The sequence below is a fragment of the Nannobrachium achirus genome, assembly GCF_963921795.1.
Source record: "Nannobrachium achirus genome assembly, chromosome: 7".
Lineage (NCBI taxonomy): Eukaryota > Metazoa > Chordata > Actinopteri > Myctophiformes > Myctophidae > Nannobrachium > Nannobrachium achirus.
Window position 1 is genome coordinate 35,180,395 of NC_137816.1, and position 23,456 is coordinate 35,203,850.

At 39.7% G+C, this 23,456-nt stretch overlaps 2 protein-coding genes across 2 annotated transcripts in view; one reads left to right on the plus strand and one right to left on the minus strand.

The window, feature by feature from the left end:
• Nucleotides 1-709: 709 nt before the first annotated feature.
• Nucleotides 710-6,774, minus strand: bco1 (beta-carotene oxygenase 1; the record flags this gene model as incomplete). The annotated part of the gene is made up of 11 exons (XM_080730197.1): nucleotides 710-867; nucleotides 1,026-1,137; nucleotides 2,518-2,612; nucleotides 2,742-2,847; nucleotides 3,228-3,482; nucleotides 4,013-4,227; nucleotides 4,665-4,815; nucleotides 4,898-5,045; nucleotides 5,954-6,083; nucleotides 6,447-6,575; nucleotides 6,711-6,774. 11 exons carry the CDS (start codon nucleotides 6,772-6,774, stop codon nucleotides 710-712), a joined length of 1,563 nt encoding a protein of 520 aa, XP_080586323.1.
• Nucleotides 6,775-11,619: 4,845 nt separating this feature from the next.
• pkd1l2a (polycystic kidney disease 1 like 2a) overlaps nucleotides 11,620-23,456 on the plus strand; it is a gene marked incomplete at both ends in the record, with an annotated part of 28,564 nt that continues 16,727 nt past the window's right edge. The window contains 10 exons of the mRNA XM_080730198.1: nucleotides 11,620-11,956; nucleotides 13,912-14,070; nucleotides 14,409-14,591; nucleotides 16,562-16,678; nucleotides 17,556-17,703; nucleotides 19,764-19,993; nucleotides 20,539-20,960; nucleotides 21,396-21,528; nucleotides 21,767-21,965; nucleotides 22,879-22,985. Coding sequence (XP_080586324.1) covers nucleotides 11,620-11,956; nucleotides 13,912-14,070; nucleotides 14,409-14,591; nucleotides 16,562-16,678; nucleotides 17,556-17,703; nucleotides 19,764-19,993; nucleotides 20,539-20,960; nucleotides 21,396-21,528; nucleotides 21,767-21,965; nucleotides 22,879-22,985 — 2,035 coding nt within the window. The remainder of the gene's footprint in view (nucleotides 11,957-13,911; nucleotides 14,071-14,408; nucleotides 14,592-16,561; nucleotides 16,679-17,555; nucleotides 17,704-19,763; nucleotides 19,994-20,538; nucleotides 20,961-21,395; nucleotides 21,529-21,766; nucleotides 21,966-22,878; nucleotides 22,986-23,456) is intronic.

A 23,456-nucleotide genomic window follows, 5' to 3' on the forward strand; every position in this document is an offset into this window, starting at 1 on the left:
TAGGCCTACATAAGCAAATGTCTGTCGGTCCGGGTTTTCTATATAAAGGGTATATATGATGATGACATGATGATGACATGCCTACAAAAGGCATGATGTCATAAATGATGATGACAGACAGGGGGTCTGGCACAACCAGGTTGACCTGGTCTAGTTTATAACAAACATGGATCTGTCCTGTTTCCCATATTCCCTCCTGATTGGCTACAATTGCCTTCTAAAGTTTGCGTATGCGACCTGACGGTCGCTTATCTCCCGATTAGGGAGTCTTACTGGTCGATAGAAAAAACGTCATTTTGGGGGTGAACTATTCCTTTTAGGTCAGATGAGTAAATATTTGTTACCAAGGCTGTATGATAGATAGTACTGTACACTTGAACCATGCAAATTTATGCTCAATAATTTAAATAACGTGGCACAACTTTAATGAGTCCTTCAAAATGTCTTATAAACAATAGAATAAGGTAAATGCTAAATAACAAATATGTAATAAGCATACCAAAATGTAATATGTAATTGAAAAGAATCTATAAATGTTTAAATGATAACACACAAATACGTTCTTAAGAACATCGCTTGTTTACCTTTTTTGGTAGAACATCTGTTAGAATACATATCAAAGAGTTGTCTAAAGAAGACAACATAATTTACAATGTACAAAGAAAAGGTGGGCATATTTTTTACTGCACCATTCTTTTGGATTTCAACCTTACAGATTTCCTTGTGGGATAAAATATCCATGCATATCCATGTGCAGCTCTGCATTAACATATGCCCGAGCTACTTCTTTGAATGACTTCCCATCAAGCACCAAGATGAAGCCAGACTGTCCTGGGTTGGAGTTGATGACCGATGTTAAAACCACGCCTGTTAAGACAAGGGATGGTGAGTTAAGAAGACTAAATGGAATATATTGGGCAGTATTCATAATAAAGTTGATCCAGAGTGTAAAACGACACTCAAACACTGAAAGCAACTCTCAAATTATAGCTTTATTATGGTAGTTTGAGCATAATGTGTCTCACCATCATCTTCTTCCTCCCCATTTGGCTTGGGAATGAAGACAGCCTCTGAAGGCCAGCAGTTTTCCTCGCTCCACTCAATCTTTGTTCTGGTTTCTGTGTCAAACTTCATTATCTAAATTGATAGATAAGAATAAGTACGTTGGGGCATATTAGTAGCTGACTGGTTAGACTCTAACCACCAAAACATCAACCATATAATTGCAGTTAGATTAGATTGTAGACTGCCTGCTTACAATGTGCATATCGTAACCAGGGTGTAAACCTTTTACACCTTGATGTAGGACCCTTGAGCTGAAACGCATCAGCAGCATTCTTTTATCTTGAAAAGCCATGACAAAATCAGGCTCCATTCCTGATGAAGACCGCTTCAGGTCGAAACATGTTGGCCTTGTATTAAATGGCTGTTCCTTCTTTTAACTTCGAGTGCCTGGATTAAATCTGATTTTTTATCCCGTCAATTAATCCATCTTTTACAATTATAACATGTGAATAGACAATAACTATTGAATTGTATGGTCCTCTAAAATTAGTTTTTGCTTGGAATCTCAGGCTTAAAAACAGAGAGAAGCTAATATAAACTAAAACAGGAGATATAAAAGGCCAGGGATGTTAATTTCTCGACTATTATTGCATATCCAGGGAGGGCTCCTTTATGCCCATATACTGTATATGGAGATCCCTGAAATCATCAGTGTATGCCCATACAGCATTCCCATGAATCTTCGCTGTTGCGTGTGCCAAGTTTGAATACGGTATATATATATGGGCAATTTGGGCATAGAGGTGGGATCTATGGCTCTGGCTATCTGTGCCTATGGGCGTAATCAGTTAGGCGGTTCTGGACAACCGCCTATCCGACCGACTCGACCCCGGGATTCTCCCTCGGTTCCTGAGAAACGTGAACTTCAGACTTACATACAGAGATTCTGTGCATTTAGTGTAAGATTTTAGGCCTTCAAACATGTTCAAATCATGTATGACTTAAAGGAGCGAGAAACCCTGCCTCTTTATTTGTTTTATCAGAATTCAGAATATGAAAAGAAATCTAAAATGTAGGAGTGGTTATCTGCAGTTGTATATATAAAACAAACGTTAATATTAATTAGATAAGCCACCTCACGCCGAACTAATGGTACGCAGTGAGCAAATATGTAATGAGTGGCGCCAAATATTTATTTTCTACTCAGAAACTGGAAGAACACAGAAGTAGCTACAGAGAAAGCAGAAAGCTCTGAATCCTCAAGCCTATGGGCAAATTGAACCATATCATTGCTCCCTATCACAAGTGACTCATTGATATAATATATATTTATAGAAAAAGTGTTTCATGACCATTTAACAAATTTAACATTAAGGTGCCCACTCATAATTATGTTTTGTTTATCATCAAGATCATAGCTTCTCTCACAACCATTCTCTTTTTGCACGAAACACATGTGATTGTCATGAACATGTTGATCTTTTTGACCAATTTTATACTATGACGTTTTACCTTTGTTGCCACTGCAGACATTTCCACACACGTCATGAAGACATATCGGTGCTTCTTGCCATTTTTGTCGTAGTTGATTCTGGGTACTTCTACACCTATTGGGATTAATTTGAGAATTTAACAATTCTTAAAATCAGCATCAACATGCTGCAATAGAAATGTTTCTAACAGAACGAAAGTGAATTAATCTAATTGTATTTCTAATTAAACAGTGTTACATTTACCTTCCAAAAGTACTTGTGGTTGGCAGTGCAATTTTCCATCCTTCTTCTTCACAGCACTGGCTGTGGTGTATTTGATTTTCACCATGTCTTCTCCTACATCAGTCCCCTACAGACAGAGAATATCAAACAAGGAAATAATAATATTACTGGCACTTTATTTTCCCTTTGTTTCCTGCAAAGAAATATAACATATTAAAAAAAACATATTTTTCAGAACTTAAAAAAGTCACACATTTATCAAAGGCATTTCAGAAATGTTCAATGATCCAAACAATACCACAAATCTAAAAAAAAGTTAAGAAATATTGAAAAAATCTTGTAGATCTGCTATTTTCACTTGGATTAAGTGGTAAATGATAAGATTTTTTTAAGTTTGTGTCCTTAGAGACACCAAATATCTTTTGGGTCTTGAGCTGATTTTTTTTTTAACTTGCCCTAACCTGCATGTGAAGGCTTGTTTGAATAGGTAATTCTGAGAAATCTCACCTTATCAGACTGTAGAGGGAGAGCAAATCTTTTGTATTTTGGTTTACTACTTGAATTGCCTGAAGGGCTTGACTCTTTCAGTTTGGCCAAATAGAAGGTGTCATAAAGACTGTTATCCTCATAGGCGATGACATCAAAGATCACGTGTCCCTCGTCTTCAAATGCGTTCACATGATGATAGACAACCATCGCTCCTGTGAAGTACTTTGTCCCCACCTCTTTGCCTGTCTTCCGATCTATGAGGTGAATCAGAGTCTGTTCAAACAAATTACAAACAAAAAACAATCAATCAGCGTATTATTGATGAATATTACAATCAAAAGGTTTGAGTGTTTTGAAATTAACCTGGGCAGATAGGCTGTTTCTCCATTTGTAAGGGTTCCTAACAAGATATAGATATATTTCTTTGTAGAGAATATCTCACACCTGGCTACAATTGGCTACTCTCACACTGTCAACAAAAAACTATAAATATTACACTGTAGTTAAATACAATTGTTGCAATGCGATGCATTATTTTTAAATTACTTTGTTATGGTCTAAACTAAAGGTGTGAGGAGATGCAGTCGGCCATCATGTATTTTCAAATGTTCCAATGTGGCCCCGATTGATGGATGGATGGTAAATAGTTTGGACACCCCTGAGTGCAATACATAATGGTATTGCACTAATGGTTTTCTGTCTAATTTGTCTTTATGCACAAAAGTAAAGGGGGTGTAAGTTATACGTTATAATATCATTATTATTATTATTCAATAATCAATAGTTGCTGCCTTGACTCTCACATTTTCTTCAGGAGAGTATTTCATACAGCTTGCCCAGTTGACAGTTCTCATGTATGCGGTGGCCATCCTGACGATGTCCAGTTTCAAAGGCTGCTCAATGAAGATGAAGTAGTTGTCTGTCATGCCAAAACTGTGATAGTAGCTGGGGTGGAGAAGGGATGGACAGGGCAGTGTGCAGATTATCTCTACGTTCTTCAGTGTAGCTGAGTCTTTGTCTGATCATGAGAAAGAGCGGAAAACAATGTCAACGCGATGCTTGTAGTTGTGCTATTTTCACTATTTGACAAACCTGTACAACAAAATATATGGGGGTTTACCACTTACTGAATACCATAGCGACCATGTTATAGGTATGTCATAATAGCAAACATTCAGTGGAAATAGCAGATCTACGAGCTATGTGTCATGACGTGTTGAGGTTGTCTATCTTTGTCTAAGAGATTGTAGAGGGTAAATTGAATATGTTATGGTTAAAGAGAATAATGCAGAATAATGTAGCTTGCTAAGTTGTAATATTGGTTTATCTGTGTTCTTGTGTCAGAATGTACAGTGGTTTATTTTGGCTTGTTGTAATAAGGCAGTGATTAATAATAATTATTAAGGATCCTTGGATAGTTCTCCCTTGATATGAGGATTACATTTTTGCATATACCTTTCTCACAAGTGGCTGGGACTTTAAACAGAGTGTATTTTGTCTTGGCCATTTGCGCTATTGTAGTTCCCATGTTGAAGGTGTTTCCCTCTTTATCATAGTGTGGATGGGATGTCACCAGATTCACAGGAAGGTATTTCTGGTAATCCACCTGGATAGGAAAATGCTCTGATAAACAAATGCTGATGTCATCAGTCAAATTTGATGAATAATAACAAACAAGCTAATATTACCTTTTCCAGAGTTTCCAAGGTCACAGGATCAATTTTGCGGATGTAATTTGTTTCAGAGGTGGCAAAATACTCCTTGCCATATCTGACAAAATTATTGCCACAGTTGTCTGTGAAATCTGGAATTGTGTGATTTAGAAAGGTAATTGCCCTGAAAAGGAGAAAACATTCTGGTAAATACTTTATAAGAATGTATACTAAGCATAAACGAGACACATTACTGATGTGAGTTACATCACTAAATGCCTTTATGGGTATTATTGTGCAGATAAAGAGAAAGTTGCAAGGCATAGGTAGACGTTGTTAGTGGAATTGCATTTCTAGGAAACAGATTGGGTCCAAGTGTATCTACTTCCTATCAGCTATGTACCCATTTAGATGTTTATGATATATCACTGGCAGAGAAAGACTCGCTCGCTGCATAAACTATTGAAAACACCTTAAGCGGAGACTTAAGAAAATAGTTTTTATTTGTATTTTTGTATGCTCATAAAGTATGTAGTATGTACTCAAAGTGAGGTGTGCATAAAATTAGCAAACGTTTCGGTCCTGGGGGCTTCGTCAGTGCTAAATGGCAGTGTTTCTCAAATAAGCAAGAATTTCAGGGCTACTTAGGGGTACTCGAAGGTACTGCAGGGGATACTTGCGAAAATGCCCCCAAAAAAGAAAAATAGTAGTTTAAATCATGATAATATTATTCATAGTTAAGTAATTAAATACAATTGAATTAGAAGGAGAAACAACACTTAATGTTATGTTTAATGATGACACTTGGAGAAACTTGTTGTGAGCCTGACCGTTGCTAACCTAAATTACATGGTATCAGGCAACTGGGATGTGTTTGAATGTTGTTTGAAGTTATTGACATGAAAACTGTCATGGTCACAGTGTTGAAAATAGCATCATATACCACTAGTTAAGGAAAATGTTGTTGTCGGGTAAAGGGGACACTTGGATTCAAAAATCAGGGAAAGGGATTACTCAAGCCAAAAAAGATTGAGAAACACTGCTACCGGTATATGGTATCAAGTGTTTAAAGGTCTATAAGGAAAGGCGTACTTGGTGATGAAGTTTTTGGATGGATCTGGATAAGCCATTGTCCCCATTTCAGACACCACAATCCTTTTGGCTGCCATGTTATCTTCATATGTGTCACTTCGTAGGTATCGACTCCTATAGATTACCCCTCCTGAAATAGAATTAGTATTAGCATGTCGTCACTGCCGGGCAGAAACCTCGGCTCGTATCTCCAAGTTTCATATTCAAGTTTTTGTAAAGTAAAGCCTTGCTTCATCATACAAGACTGTACAAACTACAAAACTATAGTGAAGATAGCAGATCTACAAGCACACAACGCCTTGCGATGCGAGGTGTTGTGTGCTTGTAGATTGGCTATTTTCACTATTTTAAATCTTTTTTTTTAATTGTAAATACAATACGAACGGTTTGGGACATACAAGGCTTCCACCCAACAACAACGATATTAGAATTAATTGAACATTTTAAAATTAAGTTTAAGTGGTTGGGCTTTTCATTCATCATGAACACCTACCATCTTTGATTGTGAAGCTGTGCATCAGAGCCATTCCATCAAACCAGTGATCATAAGTTGTCTCCCCCACAGAGAATATGCCTGGTCCATTGCGCAACAGCGTACCCTGGAGCCAGTTGGGAATGTTGCCTAAATCAAAAAGAAAGAGCCTTCTTAAACTAATATCAGAAATTGCAGGCACCAAATGTGTCTTTTGGAATGGACTCCTAAGGATGCTGTCAGTCACTTCCGTTGACCCTAACTAAATTCATCTACTGTATATACCTTTAACATCTGCTGTATATGGCTCCGGCCTCTCATCTTTATTTTTAGCGTAGTCGTATGACATATTTGCTCCGTTGTCTAGATCCAGTGTGGTAAACCAAGGACACTGTTCGGCCTTATAAAGGGCATGATAAACCACACCCTTTTTTATGTAATTGTCTCAGAACGTTATCTTATCTGTCTGTTATGCTTCATGTTATGGTGGTATGAGTTAAGGGCAAACACGAAGAGTGTTCAGAAATGATTGTTTTATGTTTGCAAAACATTGATGGAAATTGTTTTTTCAAATGAATACCGTAAATACCTTAATTGTTACCACTTTTTTTGTTATCATAGGTGAAGCCATTTCAAAATCTTAAAAAATAGCAGTTCCACAAGTTCATGCCATGCCATGCCATGCAGAGTTTGATTTGCTGGGGGAACGGGGAAATCCAAGTCTCTGCTTTTGAGTCATTTGTTTTTATCAATGTTGGAGTCATGTTTTGTCCCTGCAGTACTTCTAGTCAGACTGATCAGATTAAATACACACATTTCCTTTTGGCAAATGTAGACTGTCTGATATACATTTGATAATATCACAATTTAACAATTTTATTCAAAATGTATATTCACCGCATTAACCTTGGCATCCCTATTTTGGGCAAATGCTTATTAATTATTAATTAATTTGCCTATTTTGTTTATCTTTTCAGGAAATCAAAGTTGTTTGCACACCTGAATAAGATCTTTATGATAGATGCATGGTCAGAGAATTAAAAACACTGCACACTGTCTTCTCTTGCTCAATTCATAAAATGATTTCACAAACTATATAATATTTTTTATTGAGCAAGTGAAGACTGTGTGCTTTATTTATTTTTTCTTTGATCTGGATAAAACAATTACATTTCAAAAATAAAAAAATAGCACATCCACAAGCTTTTAGAGCTTGGAGTTGCATAGCGATACGTTATGGGCTTTTTGACTATTTTAGGAATGTCAAATGTAAGGACTGTAACAAATCTATAACACATTTTATTTTATTTAACTTATTCTAAAGGGAGAAAGCATGTGCTTGTCCTCCATTGGGGGAAACAACACCCTGCATATCTACAGTAAATACTAAATAAAAACAGTATACTGTAAATAGAACTGTGTGATAGATAGTAAATGAATTACTTGCTGATTGCGACCGTAGGTCGCACTTACTATAGCTAGCTCCACCAGGTGTCCGTCCGTCCGTCAGTCCGTCCGTCACACTTTTGCCCTGCTCATATCTCCGCAACCGTTGCCCCGATCCATGCCAAAATTTCCACACAAACTCCTTGCCTGCCAAACTACAACCTCCAAGGACCCCCGGAGTTCCAGGGACCCCCAGATCCCTGGGGGACCCCCAGGTGTAAAAACCAGGTGTAAAAAAATAACCACATACACGTCACACTTTCCCCCTACTCATATCTCGGCCACCGTTGGCCCGATCCATGCAAAATTTTCCACACAAACACCTTGCCTGGCAAACTACAACCTCCAAGGACCCCCGGAGCTCCAGGGACCCCCAGGTCCCTGGGGGACCCCCAAGTGTAAAAAATTAGCACTTGTGCAAAAATTACCAAATGACCACTCCAACGGGGCTGCTCACGGGGAATTCCCGGGGACCACCGACTCCTGGTGCTCCAGAACGGATGCAAAAGTGGTCGCGCCCCCAGTGGAGGACCCCCTGCCACTGCAGCGCACATAAAATGCCGTAACTTGGGCTAGGAGCGACCGGGAGAGCCGGGGCCGGTACCTATTCGCCCGCCTCGGCGGCGCGGAGACCCCACCCCTCATTTCTCACATGGCCCTCTAACGCCACCATGAGGCCGATTCTTGCAAAACACATTTTTGGACACTGCTCCTACAATTTTGCCCCTAAAATCACTCAAATCGGTACACAGTATGTCTACACTCATGTCATCAACATGGATGTGTATACATGTGACCTACGGTCGCTTATCTCCCGATTAGGGAGTCTTACTGGTAGTAGGTCATTGTGACCTGACATTATGAGAATGAACCTTCCCCACATACACGTACAGTACATTGGATTTTTGCGACCGTCAGGTTACTATCAAAACCTCCACCGGCTGTCTGTCAGTCAGTCTGTCTGTCTGTCAGTCAGTCAGTCAGTCTGTCAGTCTGTCCGTCATGTCACACTTTTCCCCTACTCATATCTCCACCACCGTTGCCCGCCCCCGATCGATGCCAAACTTTGCACACACACTCCTTGGCTGCCGAACCACCCCTCATTTCTCACATGGCCCTCTTCTAGCGCCACCATGAGGCCGATTTTAGCAAAACACATTTTTGGACACTGCTCCTACAGATTTTGCCCTAAAATCACGCAAAGCGGTACACAGTATCTCTAAAGATATGTCATCAACATGGATCTGTCCCATTTCCCATATTCCCTCCTGATTGCCTACCATTGCCTTCTAAAGTTTGTGTATGCGACCTGACGGTCGCTTATCTCCCGATTAGGGAGGGATTAGATTGTATTTTCAATGTTCGTAAATTATAATGTAAATTGTGTTCAAATGTAAGTGATAATCATACCGTATCAAATATAATAATGATCTATTGGTTTCATATGTGAGTGAGTGATGAGTGTATAGTGTGTGTATAGTGTTTGGTGTGTGTGTGTGTGTGTGTGTGTGTGTGTGTGTGTGTGTGTGTGTGTGTGTGTGTGTGTGTGTGTGTGTGTGTGTGTGTGTGTGTGTGTGTGTGTGTGTGTGTGTGTGTGTGTGTGTGTGTGTGTGTGTGTGTGTACATGTACCCCCATTTGAGAAACACTGCATTAGATGAACTGTTCTCCAGAACCAGCCATACATGACCAAGTTTACAACCCTGAGCTCCAGGCCTACAATTGGCAGACGTACAGTCTGACATTGTTAGAGTTTAAGCAAGGCAATTTCTCCAGAGGACAACCCTGCCCCATATCTAGTAGAGATGGGACGTTCACCAACAAATCGAGTCTTTTGAAAGGCTCTTTGGAATGAATGATGGGATCCGGTTTGCAGTAGTAGGGAGACGTTCCTTTCTAAACAAACAGTTGTGGAAACATTCATACTTATGCAAAAGTATCATTACTACAATGTAGAAATACTCTGCCACAAGTAGAAGTTCGGAATTCAAAATGTACGTTGAGTAAAAGTACAAACGTTTTGGTATCAAAATGCACTTAAAGTACCAATAGTAGGAAGTACTCATTATGCAGAATGTTCCGTTTCACAGGTTTTCCAATGATTAAAATGCGTTGCAACGCATTGTGAGCTTGTAGGTTTGTCCAAAATAAATGTATATAGGGTTGAAGTAACTAGTAACTACGAATGAGCCAGTCTTTTGAACGGCTCTTAGCCAGTCTTTTGAACGGCTCTTTGAAAGGAACGGATTCCAGAGATCCGGCTCACTTCAAAGAGCCATAAATCCCATCTCTAATATCTGGACTGGACATGGGAATTGTGTCTTGGCATGCTGTACTCTACTATCTGAAGGGGGCATCTGTTTTACTCATGCATGTACTACCTAATCTAAATAAGGCAATTTAGATTGTTAAACAATATTATGTGATTGACAGTTCTTTCACGCAGACCATTACCTGATAACACTGCTTCACGTGTGGTGAAAGAGACTATTTATTACCATAATTGTTCTACCTTTACCCTTGTTAAACCGATGGCTATACTTTCACTAATGTTTTGCAACCAGAAGTAAGGGATCTAATTGTATTATTTCTGTCCAAATGTATGACATTGTTGCACATGTTTTTGTATACTGTGGGAAATAAAATACATGTTCTATATTGAACAACATTTCTGAACATACTCAACAATTTAAAAAATAGTAGATTGGCTATTTTCACTTACAAAGTATAAAATAGGACTTATAAGTGGTTAAACAGACATCATGAACCAACCCACATGGTAGCATAAACGTGGGTTAGCTAGGCTGGTCTGCTATGCCAGTGGTTCTCAACCTGTGGGTCGGTACCCCAAGGGAGGTCCCCAAATTATTTTGGGGGGCACCCAGATGATTAACGATTAACGTTTTCTAAACAAACCAGCATGATGTTTAAGTCTATAGAGGGTATCTGCACATTTCTAAAGTGACAATTTAAGTACTTTTTAATACCTCTAAAATGACAAATTAAACATTGGCCATACTGTCAAATATTAGAGGCGGAAATTGTGAAAATAGACGATCTACATGCTCACAACGCCTCACATCTGTGAGCATGTAGATCGTCTATTTTCACAATAGAATCGTGTTATACAAAATGTAATGCCTCAACTCTTAGTGCTCGTCAGGGTGGGGCCGGGGCGGGTCCCCAGTTAAAATATGATTATTTTCTGGATTGCAGCCTGAAAAGGTTGAGAACCACTGTGCTATGCGGATGCCTAGAAAGTCCGATTTTTGTTACTTGCAGCAGCCACTTGTTTTTCTATGAGCTGAGGGTGAGCTGACAGCACACCCTGGTGATCAATAAAAAGATATAACCTACAGTTTTGATATAAAGCACATGGGTTGCCACAGTTGCCCCGCCTAGCCCTGATTCCATATCGGACCAAAGCATACAATCATTAGGAAATTGTCCTAATGACTGATGTCTGTGGCCATTGGAAATGGTTTAAGTCTGAAGCTTATCTGTCTCTGCAGGTTGTGGTGTACTAAAATAATGGAGGCAGGGGAGAGGCCAGAAGCTGTTGACACAATGCTCTCAATACCCTTTCACTACAACCCCGTCCATTGTACACAAGAACGATGTGAAACACACAAAGACAGGCTATCCTGCCTAATGTTAGGACTTGTAAAAACCGCCGAGGAGTGACAGTGAGATACTGACGTCAGTCCCCTTTAAAGACAATGTCACTCAAGTGCATCCAGCATTGCACGGATGCAAATGGAGAGGATGCACAGCACCATGTCTCCCTTGCTGATTTGGATGTTGCTTTTGCTCATCAGCTCTTGCTGTGCTGAGGACGAGGTCGAAGATCTATCCTGCCCAGAATTCCAGGAGGGCTTTGACGGATCCTGCTATGAGTTTGTGAGGCGACAGCGGTCTTTCCTCAGTGCCCAGGGGTGGTGTGAGCGGGGCGGAGGACACCTCACCTTCATCCTGAATGATGAAACCCAGCAGTTCCTCCAGAAGCACCTGGAGCCCGACAGGGACTGGTGGCTGGGAATGGCACCCGCCTCTCCAAACCTGACCCTGGACTCATCTGCTTCTGACCGTAAGTACAGTGTAGCCCAGGGATTCACATTAAGACTTGTAAGACTACAGATATTCTACTGCATGCGTACAGTATATCATAGTGATAAATAGTGAAATATAATAATATTCACACACATATATATATATATATATATACACACAGTATATGTATATAGGCAAACATCTAAGCCATCCGTGTGCAAAGGTTGGAGTCTGTAGAACCAATCGTGTGCTGTGAGACTCATACAGTTTGCTTACTCGGTTACTCGGTTACTCGTGAAAATCCTATGACATCTATGACATCTGACATCATACATACGATCCCTTTTATACCCATATATGGAGATCCCTGTCTGTAAACCAACCGACATGCGTCCGTGCTTGTCAGTATCTGTCTCTGAGTCCTTGTCCCCTTTTATGGGCATATTGGTTGGATTGGCAGTTCTACTGAAAAATGTTGTTTTGTACAACTGTACATCAGGGAACTCCGTATATGGGCATACAAGGGACAAGGACGGAATGTGATGTCATGTGATGTCACGGATATCCAGGGTTTGATCTTTGATGAGGTGATGTCACAACAATGTGATGTCACAATGGCAATAATGTGACAACAGCTATATAGACTATAGACATTGAGGCGTTACAGAAGGACGGAAGGACGTACGGACAAGATGCGACGGTTTTTATATTAACTGCGACCTATGGTCGCAATCAATGTGATCTTTATTATATATGTGTGTGTGTGTGTGTGTGTGTGTGTGTGTGTGTGTGTGTGTGTGTGTGTGTGTGTGTGTGTGTGTGTGTGTGTGCGCGCGCGCCTGCCTGCCTGCCTGCCTGCCTGCCTGCCTGCCTGCCTGCCTGCCTGCCTGCCTGCCTGCCTGCCTGCCTGCCTGCCTGCCTGCCTGCCTGCCTGCCTGCCTGCCTGCCTGCCTGCCTGCCTGCCTGCCTGCCTGCATGTGATGTCACGGATATCCAGGGTTTGATCTTTGATGAGGTGATGTCACAACAATGTGATGTCACAATGGCAATAATGTGACAACAGCTATATAGACTATAGACATTGAGGCGTTACAGAAGGACGGAAGGACGTACGGACAAGATGCGACGGTTTTTATATTAACTGCGACCTATGGTCGCAATCAATGTGATCTTTATTATATATGTGTGTGTGTGTGTGTGTGTGTGTGTGTGTGTGTGTGTGTGTGTGTGTGTGTGTGTGTGTGTGTGTGTGTGTGTGTGTGTGTGTGTGCGCGCGCGCCTGCCTGCCTGCCTGCCTGCCTGCCTGCCTGCCTGCCTGCCTGCCTGCCTGCCTGCCTGCCTGCCTGCCTGCCTGCCTGCCTGCCTGCCTGCCTGCCTGCCTGCCTGCCTGCCTGCCTGCCTGCCTGCCTGCCTGCCTGCCTGCCTGCCTGCCTGCCTGCCTGCCTGCCTGCGCACGCGCGCGCGCGCACACAGAGTATATATATATATATATATATATATATATACACACACACACACACACACACACACACACACACACACACACACACACACACACACACACACACACATACATGTACATATAAAGTACAGTACAGGATATTCGTTGCTGTCTCAGCAACTATCTTCTTCGGCAGCTTGCATGTACCATAGAGAGATGTGTGTTTGTTTACTTAGTATTGTTAGAAGGGATTAAGCACATTTGGATATCTCCCCCAAGCCACGTCCCCTGATTTACAAGCCCTCCTTTATTTCCCTACACAAAGAACTAATCTCTGTTTTATATTCAGCTCATCGCTAGTTCCCAGAATGGCTTTGTTTCTTACGATGTCCCTAAATTGTCCTTGTGATAAAATGTTCCCACCATCAGGGTACTGCTAATAAACTGTTGTGCTGACATATTATTTGCTATATCACTTGAACTGAAAGGAGGATATTATTAACATGTATCTTTTAACCATAATTGAACTTTTCTTTTGTATCCATCCTCAGGTTCTCTGTCTTGGCTAGATGGTTCAGACATCAGCTATAATAACTGGGTGAACAGCCCTGATGCACAAGCAGAATGTGGACACATCCGAAGGGAGTCAGGCTTCCAGTGGGAGGCCGCGGACAATTGTAGCCAGGAACTGTACTTTATTTGTCAGTTTGGTATGAATAGAATGTTTATTGTGCATGTTATGTATCAGATTCTGTGCATGTGTGTGTGTGTGTGTGTGTGTGTGTGTGTGTGTGTGTGTGTGTGTGTGTGTGTGTGTGTGTGTGTGTGTGTGTGTGTGTGTGTGTGTGTGTGTGTGTGTGTGTGTGTGTGTGTGTGTGTGTGTGTGTGTGTGTGTGTGTGTGTGTCTGTGCGTGCGTGCGTGTGTCACTCCTTTCAAAAATGAGGCAATGAACGAAACGACCTGCCTCATTTCTGAAAAGAGTAGCAGCAGCCACAATGTGTGTGTGTGTGTACTGTTCCCAAAACCTTGTTTCTTTGTTTTTCATAGAGTCTGGGAGGTCCATTGCATGTGATGGCCAAAATGCTACAATGCAGTGTGGTTCTGGTCAAGTTATAGAGATAGAGGACAGCTTCTACGGCCGTAAAACAATTCACTACTGCCAGTCCAGACTTACTGCATCCCCCCAGGAAGAAATATGTAGCTGGATAGATGTTGTGGATTCAGTAACAGGTATTGTGAACTAATTATTTATAATTATAATATTTTATATTGTTAGTTTTAAATGCAGAATATATCTATTGTGTCTACAGTCCTGTTTCTATCGGTGTGATTACTGATAGATGCTACTGCTGAACCGTGGTGAAAAGTATGTATGAATTACATCCATGATTGCTCCTGACTTGCGTTACATCATGGATGATTAGAATGACCTCCACCAAGAAGGTTATTGTTCAGAATTCTGTCATCCGTAGTTCTAGTCCTAAGAGTATATTCGTAAGGGTGGCGACTGATGATTCAGTTGAAGTTCTCTACAGTGAGCTCGGAAAACAAGTTTATTAAAATCTGAGAATAGACCTATACCTGTATAGTACAGGTCATATTACATGACCAGAAGGCATACAGGGCCCTATTTTCCTAAACTTCTTTGCCTTTTTTTACTATTTTGAAAAACATTCTAAAATACTTCAAATAGCCGATCTACATTGACACGTTGTGAGCTTGTAGATCAACAGGTTTAGGGTTTAGCATGGACAAAAATAGGGCTAGTAGCTTTGATAGACCTTCTGCTTGTTACTCAAAATCAGTCACAGATTATATTCTCATTGGTTGAAAATTTAAGATAAATACCATAAATAAATTGTCAAGAACTTTAGCCAAAAATAGCAGATCTACAAGCTCACAAGCTCGGCTATTTTTGACAAAGAGCTTTGGTGTAGAGGGGGAAAAGAACAGATTAATTAGAGTGTGAAAGGTCAAGTTTATTACGTATTGACGGCCCAAGTGGTTAAATATCTGAAAACACAAATTGACATGAATCCAACATACACTGATAATTATGCTGTCAAACAATGAAACTATATGGAATCTATGAACAGGTTGTGAGGGTCCCTGCTGCTTCATCTCTCTCTCAACCAAGGGGTCCTTGGCCTGAAAACGTTGAAGATTTGGGCTATTATAGGGCATAGCAGTGGCTTGGTTCCAGGCTCTAAATAATAAATATAAATATTTTTGGAAATCTCTATGGGAAAGATGCATGGCTTTCTATTTGTGGCACCACAAAATGGCCGCCACTGCTATGCCCTACTGCGCCAGTGATCACCCTCCCCTGTGCCAATGTTGGCACTTGGCACCCGTGCCTTAGGTTGCCTACCCCTGCCCAATCAGGGCCCACTTAATCTCAAAAGCGTTTGCGTTCAGTTGCCGTATTAAGTGGTCAGATCATCTCAGATGGGTTTGCCACATGCATTTTATGATCAATCAATCGTTCTTATTTATTGGTATAATTGTGAAAACACATTTTTCAAGGTAAAAAAGAAAAATGCCATGTCATTTTTATTTGGGTTGAAAATGCAGAGGTTAATTAACAGCTTTCTAAAATCAAAGAAAAAGCTGCATTTGGACTTGTATTTCATGTCGAACACAAAAACGATCATTGTCCTGTGTCTATTGATATGAGGATTATACTGAGAACAAATAGATGTATTGTGACCTTAAATATGAGGATTATACTGGGAACAAATAGGTTGTGTGTTAGGCCCTAGATGACATCCCACAGTCACATCAGTTTGTTTACAGTCAATGGTCTGGGGTTAATGGCACTGGAAGAGCTGGTGACATTAGACCTTTCTCTTTGGCTAGCATCATACTGTATGTAGACATACACCTTTCTGTTTTCAGGCATGGTAAAGAAAGCACAAAAACCTTTCGTCAAAATGTTCTTGAAATACCCACTATTGTTTAATGACATAAGCTCTGTATAATTAATCGTGAGACAAATGATGGAACTAGATGATTTACAAGCTCACAACGTGTTGCAATTGCTATACCGGTATGTGTATAATATATATATATATATATAGAGAGAGAGAGAGATTTTTTTATTATAAATTTTTCCCCTTTTTTAGTTTGTCAAAACAAGGAGGCCAGTAGAAACCCATGGATAAATTGATAACGCTAACAGGTCATTGTGTATCCTACAGGTCACTGCCATGGGCTGCAGGCGTGCCAGGCTGTAGCAGACGTAGGGTCTTTTGGTGAACGTGAACCCTGTCCTGGCCTGGGAAGCTATCTGTCAGTGGACTACCACTGTAAAAACGGTCAGAAGACGGTCCACTAACATCTGCTTCCATATAGCTTTATCATTCTTAAATACTCATATACCTGTACAAATATGCAATTAATAATATAATAATAGCAAAATAAACACAGTACCTATTTAAAGTAATAGATCTATTTGATACAACATTAAGTTATAAATAAAGTACATTTAGTTTAGCAGAGTAAACTGTACAATAAAAAAAAGTGTAGACATATTAAGTCAATACTAATATAGATGGCATCTACTACTACTATGGCATCTATTTATTATCATATATTCTATACTGTATATCTACTCTATTTGAAGATTTTTCTTGTTGTTGTTTAGCATTTAGCTTTAGCTTCTGGGGTCAGTAGGTCAGTTAGTAGGTCTCATGCCTTTGTGCATGAATAAGGAAACTGTAATTTCTCAATTTGTCACCTCTGACCTCTTCAGACTCTCCTCCATCTCCTGGCACACATTTCTCTTTAAAAAAAAGTATGTTAGACACAGATACAGATAGGCTGTTTACTTGTACACATGTTTCTATTTAGCATGTAATGTCTATAGATGCTAGATGATGTCTACTTGCTATCTTTTACTTTTTATCACACTGTATTTTAATACAGCACAATAATTATCTGTCCACTTATATGTTGTTGTTGATTGGTGCGAGTTCAGGACAACTCAGACATTGTACCTTGTAAGTAGCTTATGGATCATTTGTAACTTGTTATCAGCTGACCCAGTTGTCATCTACAGACCCAACATCACACATCATCACACTTTAGGAGATGTCATGGATTGATTATCAACTTGATTGTCTCGGTCTTGTGACAGCTTATGAGGACAAAAACAATTTCCATAATTCATATAGACATTTCTCTTCCTCTCAGGACTCCACTTGTTAATGAGTAAGCTGGCTGCTGTCTTTGACAATGTCACCATCACTGTCAAGTGGCTGCTACATCCTTACAAGGGAAACCTGACCTGCACACTGAATGCAGGAGATGGACACACCATTGATCCATACAGCCCAGCAGAGTGAGCAGTGCAATGCAATGCAGAACATTTAGACATTTAGACAGACAGGCAGTCTGAGACAGACAGACAGACAGACAGACAGACAGACAGACAGACAGACAGACAGACAGACAGACAGACGTCACAAATTATGAGCGATGTTGGAATTTAGTAGAACCATAGGTTATATAATTTTTGTTCAAATGTGTTATCATTGTATCTGTTACTTCACTTAAAATAATAATAATAATAATAATATAGCAACAATAACAATAATAAAAATATACTTTTACAACAGAACAGAGCAATAACAAACAGAATATATCTCAAGGAGATAAAAAGGCTTTTCTGTAGAAATGGGGTTTTAAAAGGATTTAAAACTTGATGATACCTGAGTCATGCTGGGCTGTTACCTATGCTGTTCCAGAGTCTGGCGGCATTTATGGCAAAGGACCAATCTCCTTTGGTCACCAAACTAGCATTATGCCTCTCCAGTAGACCCCGACCAGATGATCTAAGGGTATGCATTGGCACATAGGGTTTTACCATATCACATAAACAGCAAGGAACTAGTCCATTAAGAGCTTTAAAAGTTAACAGTAAAATCTTAAAATCAATCTTGAAGGTGGTGAAACATGTCTCAAAATCAAACTGTAGCTTCATGAATTCAAATTAAGTTGATTCTGCCAATACATACAAAAAAAGAATTAGTCCTGGTAGTGGTTCATAAAGGTGAAATAGTTATGTTCGTGTTATATTATCACGGACGGCAGATCTCTTGTGTAACAAAATAATTATAATGTAGGTACTAGGTCACCAATATCAAGGTAAGGTGGCAAGGTCCACAATACTGTGCTAACAGCAACATACAGTACGGTACTAACAATAACAGCAATAATAAAGATTAAAAAGATAAAGTAATTAAGATAAAGACAATAAAAGGCCCCCTTGAGGAATCTGTGTGTGTGTGTGTGTGCGTGCGTGCGTGCGTGCGTGCGCGTGTGTGTGTGTGTTTGTCTAGCTATACTTATGGGGACTAAACGCATGTTCACACAGTCACCTGCAGGGGACCTCTGACAGTGTGGGGACAAAATAGTTGGTCCCCACAACGGTTAGGGTTAAGGTTAGGGATAGAGGTTAGGGTAAGGCCACAGGACTTGCATAAAAATGAATGTAAGTCTATGTAATGTCCCCACAAGTGATGTATATATATATATATATATATATATATATATATATAGTGTGTGTGTGTGTGTGTGTGTGTGTGTGTGTGTGTGTGTGTGTGTGTGTGTGTGTGTGTGTGCCCGCGTGCGCGCATGCATGTAATTGCAGTTCAAATTATATATATTTATATAATTATAAAATTATTATATTTATTTTATGTTATGATTTGCCTCCTGGAAGCAGCACTAACAATAGAGTAATAGTTAAAAAAAAAACTTGTATTCCATGCAACAACTTTGGCAATTAGTAAAAAAAAAAAAAAAGTTATTAAATTGATATTTCTTTTGCTAAAACAAAAAGATTTTGTTAAAAAGTTAAAGTTCTATATTCTGAATAGACCCCTGTTTCTGAACAAACACTGTATAGCAACTACAACAAAAAATCACTTATTTCAAACGTCTAAAGTTAGGTTAGGGCCTGACAGATATACACACTGCCAGGTACCGGTATATTAGACCACTGGTTCCCAAACACTGGGTCGGGACCCATTTGTGGGTTGCGGAAACATTTTTATGGGTCCCTTAATTGTTTTAACCTTTTTTGGCCACTTTTAGTTTTTAATTATTATTATTTCTAAACATTTTCAAAAAGAAAATTCCAAAAAAGCATTTTTCTTTTTTCAAAAATAAGTAAGTAATTTTCATGACTAAATAAAAGAAAGATGTAAGAAATTCCATAAATTAGAAAACAAATGTTTCTCAGCTTGTAGATCGGCTATTTTCACTATAGTTTGGGTCCCCGGCAAACATCTAATTTCTCTTTTGGGTTAAAAAGTTTGGGAACCTCTGTACTAGACTATATCATAGATATAATAAAGTAAATAAACATATTAATGTATACTTTCTCTGCTCTATTAGGTTGGAGAGCAGAGTGATACACAACTACACCCGTCCAGGTGTTTTCATGGTTCAAGTGGAGTGTTCGACCAGTGACTGGCACGTTACAGCCCAGAAATTCATTACCGTTCAAGAGCCTGTTGGAGAGTTTGCTGTGATAAAGTGCTACAGCAAGGACTTGAAAACAGATGGCACCAAATGCAATGTGCTTTATGGCAACCTGTTCCGAATCCAGGTCCAAGTGGAGAGGGGTAAGTAGATCAAAGACATGGAGGCTAATGTACCTAGGAGTGTAACAGAAATATTTATTCCTGAATGCTAGGGCATTCACGAATAGTGATTTTTAGTATTCGAATTATTCGACCTCAAAGTATTCGAATAGTCGAATAGTCGACAGGACTGGCCAAACTGGCAAATATTAAGTAAGCAAGTAGCGAACATTGTGAAAATAGCCGATCTACATGCTCACAACGCCTCGCGTTACTGCGGAACCGAGTCACATTAAATGCAATACCTACAATTCCAAGTGCTTGTCAGGGTGGGGGTCCCCCATTAAAATATGTTTATTTTGGGGGTCATGGCCTAAAAAGGTTTGAGAATCATTGACAACACATTCTTATGACTTCCTATCTAGCCAAGCTTTATAAACTATATATTTTTTAAAGAGAGAAAAAAAAAGAAAAAAAAAGGCGAATATTCGACTTCGGTGAACAACGTCGAATAGTGACTTTGATATTCGAATATTCGAATATTTGGTGTATGCCCTACTGAATGCTCCCTTTTTGCTGTCACATAGGCACAAATGTGACCTATACAATCCAAAATGGAGACGCATTGCTTGCAAGTTCATCAGTGCACATTGGAACCGTCCCGCAGAACATCACAGTGAAGGCAGAGGTGACGGAGCAGCTTGGGCTTGGGTGTCATGCGCTGACTCTGCGTGCATCTAATGAGCTCACAAGCCCCGAAGTGTTGGCAGAGCTGCGGGTATGTCTCCTGAAGCCTGTTGAAGGGTTGCAGGCCTCAGTGATGTCAGAGGGCGATGATGAGTGTCCAAACACCTCAGATCTCATCGTTGGGGTTTCCCTGGAACATGGAACCCCTGTGCAGCTTGTCTTCACTATGACCGGAGACACTGACACATTCTCTGAGACCAGAGACATGTTGAATGGTAGCTTGACAACGTATACCTTCTCCAGACCAATTGAAGGTACTCAGGTCTTACTGTGTAAGCCATGCAATAATGAAATGTATGCAATTGTGAAAGCCAAATGTTCTGCCCAATTTCAAATTCTGATATAAATATATTATCTGTTCTGTTACAGGACGTTTACATGTAAAAATAAAAGCAAGCAATGTCTTCAGTGCTGTGGATATGGATGTGGACCTAAAGAAAATAATGAAGGCTTGTCAGAATTACTCTGACTTTCCACTAAAAAAATATTCAAACTCGGTATGTAAGGAATTATCACATAATTATGAAAATGTGTGCACTATTGGAGTGTATTTTCTCATCACTGCACTATCCAGAGATATGATGTAAAATGATTGTATGCTTGTTTTATCAGGGCTAGGTTATTTTCAGGTAATAACATTATAGTATGAGGCACACAAAAATACTATATGCTGACTTTGTTTTGTTCTTGTTTTCAGACAGATAATGATTACTTGAATATCACTGTTAGTCCAGATGTTTTGGTTGACCACACCCAGAATGTTACACTGGAGGTGGCTGGGATTGAAACATTAACTAGCACTGAGGGAAACAGGTTTGAGTGGAAATGTGGTAAGTATATTATAACATTTAAATTATTCTCTGACCTATGCTATAACATATGAACCCACTGTAACTATAAACAAAGTAATGTAAGTAGATTTATACTAACTATATAATTAGTTAAGTGTGTACTACATATTGTGGATCACTGTAAAACATAGGCTACAGTAAATACATAATATTGTACAGCAGTTATTATATCATTATTTTTGTGGTTCTACTTCTCCTGATGCTTTTGTCCCTACAGATGGAAATTGTACATGCAATACCAATTCAACGGACATAATTCATGTGATTGAGAAAGACTGCCTCCCACGCCCATTTGAATATTTTAAATACACGTTTACTGTGAGAAAAGCAACATGGTTTAGGAAATGGATTGATCTTACATCAGTGTCTCAGTGCATCACTGTTACTCCGGAGAAATTCAGAAGCGTCAACATCAGGTAAATCATTCAATCATTTGATCAATTGCTCATTTTCCAAAAAAATAAAATAATACAATCTTGGACATTCAAATGGTGTTGATCATTTGTTTTTCAAGTCAATAGAGCAGTCCATTTGTTTGATCAACCACTGTATAGGATGAAATAAATGTTCCAACATTATTGACTTACGGTATGGCTTTTTCAAGTTTCTTATGATTAGTTTATGGCTATAATTTTGCTTTCATTCTTACAGTTGTGATAATTGTTGGCCAGTTGACATAAACAATCACATAAACTTCAAACTGACTTGTGAAACAACTTGCCCAGAGGTAGTTTGGCACATTGAGGACCCCAAACGTTGGAAGGTATCTTGACCCCTCTGCTTAAATCACTCTATCACACAAAATATGTATATCTTAATTGACTGTTGCAAAAGGGATAACCTTTTAATGCTATCCTGTCCAATTTTCCCCATAGGGTGTCCTCAAAGACTGTTACTCCAATTCTCGCAGAAGGCCACTCTTAGAGGAGCAGGCTGGAGCAGACTACACAGTATCTAGCCAACATCTTAAAGACGCAAAGGCTAAAAACTCAAATCTCAAAGTGATAGCCTATGGTGTGTTTCCTTCTTAAGCCTGATTTATACATCATCATATGAATTGACTTTATTTGTGAGTTTCCCTAAAGAATATGAAATACCGTCCCCCCTCAGCCACTTGCAGTGCAACATAAAGTGTGCAACAGCTTTGCTTGCCGAAAATAACAGTGAACTTCAATTCAATTATTTATTATTTATTATCTTTGCAGGAAAGACGGAACCAGGCTTTTCTACATATATCATTAAGCTCAGGTCACGTAAACCAGAGGCTGCTGACTCACAAGAGAATGATGACACACATGAAGCTACTAGAGATAGTTCCCCTTCATGTAGCATCTCCCCACAGTCAGGAACCGTGTTGGATGCTTTCAGTATTACCTGCAAGACCAGCTCCTTCTGCTCCATAGGCAGATGTGATTACTGCTTTAATACAGATACAGGTGAGATGTAGATGTATATTTGATTAACCCCGAAGGAAATGTGTTCTGTTAACCCTTAAGTGCTGTTCGGGTCATTTTGACCCGTTTTACATTTTCATTTGAAAAAAAAAGGTAGAAGTTTGAATTGTTTCCACCTGAAACTCACTGGCCTTAAAGATTCTTCTGAGAGGAACATGTAAAAAAAATATTTTTGCACTACACCCATGCTACACCCCCCTCATATTTTTTGAACCTTAAGTGCTGTTCGGGTCATTTTGACCCGGAAGCACAGATGCACAGAAATACACAGTATTATGCCAAAACACAGACACACAGTCACCCCCACTTCTAACACCCCCCTTCCGAAGCCCCATTCCGAACCCTCTCCCCCCTTCCGCACCCCCCCCCCCCCTCCCCACACTTAACCCCCCCCCTGATGCACAGAAATGCAAGGAATCATGTACAAACACAGATACACAATCACCCCCTAAC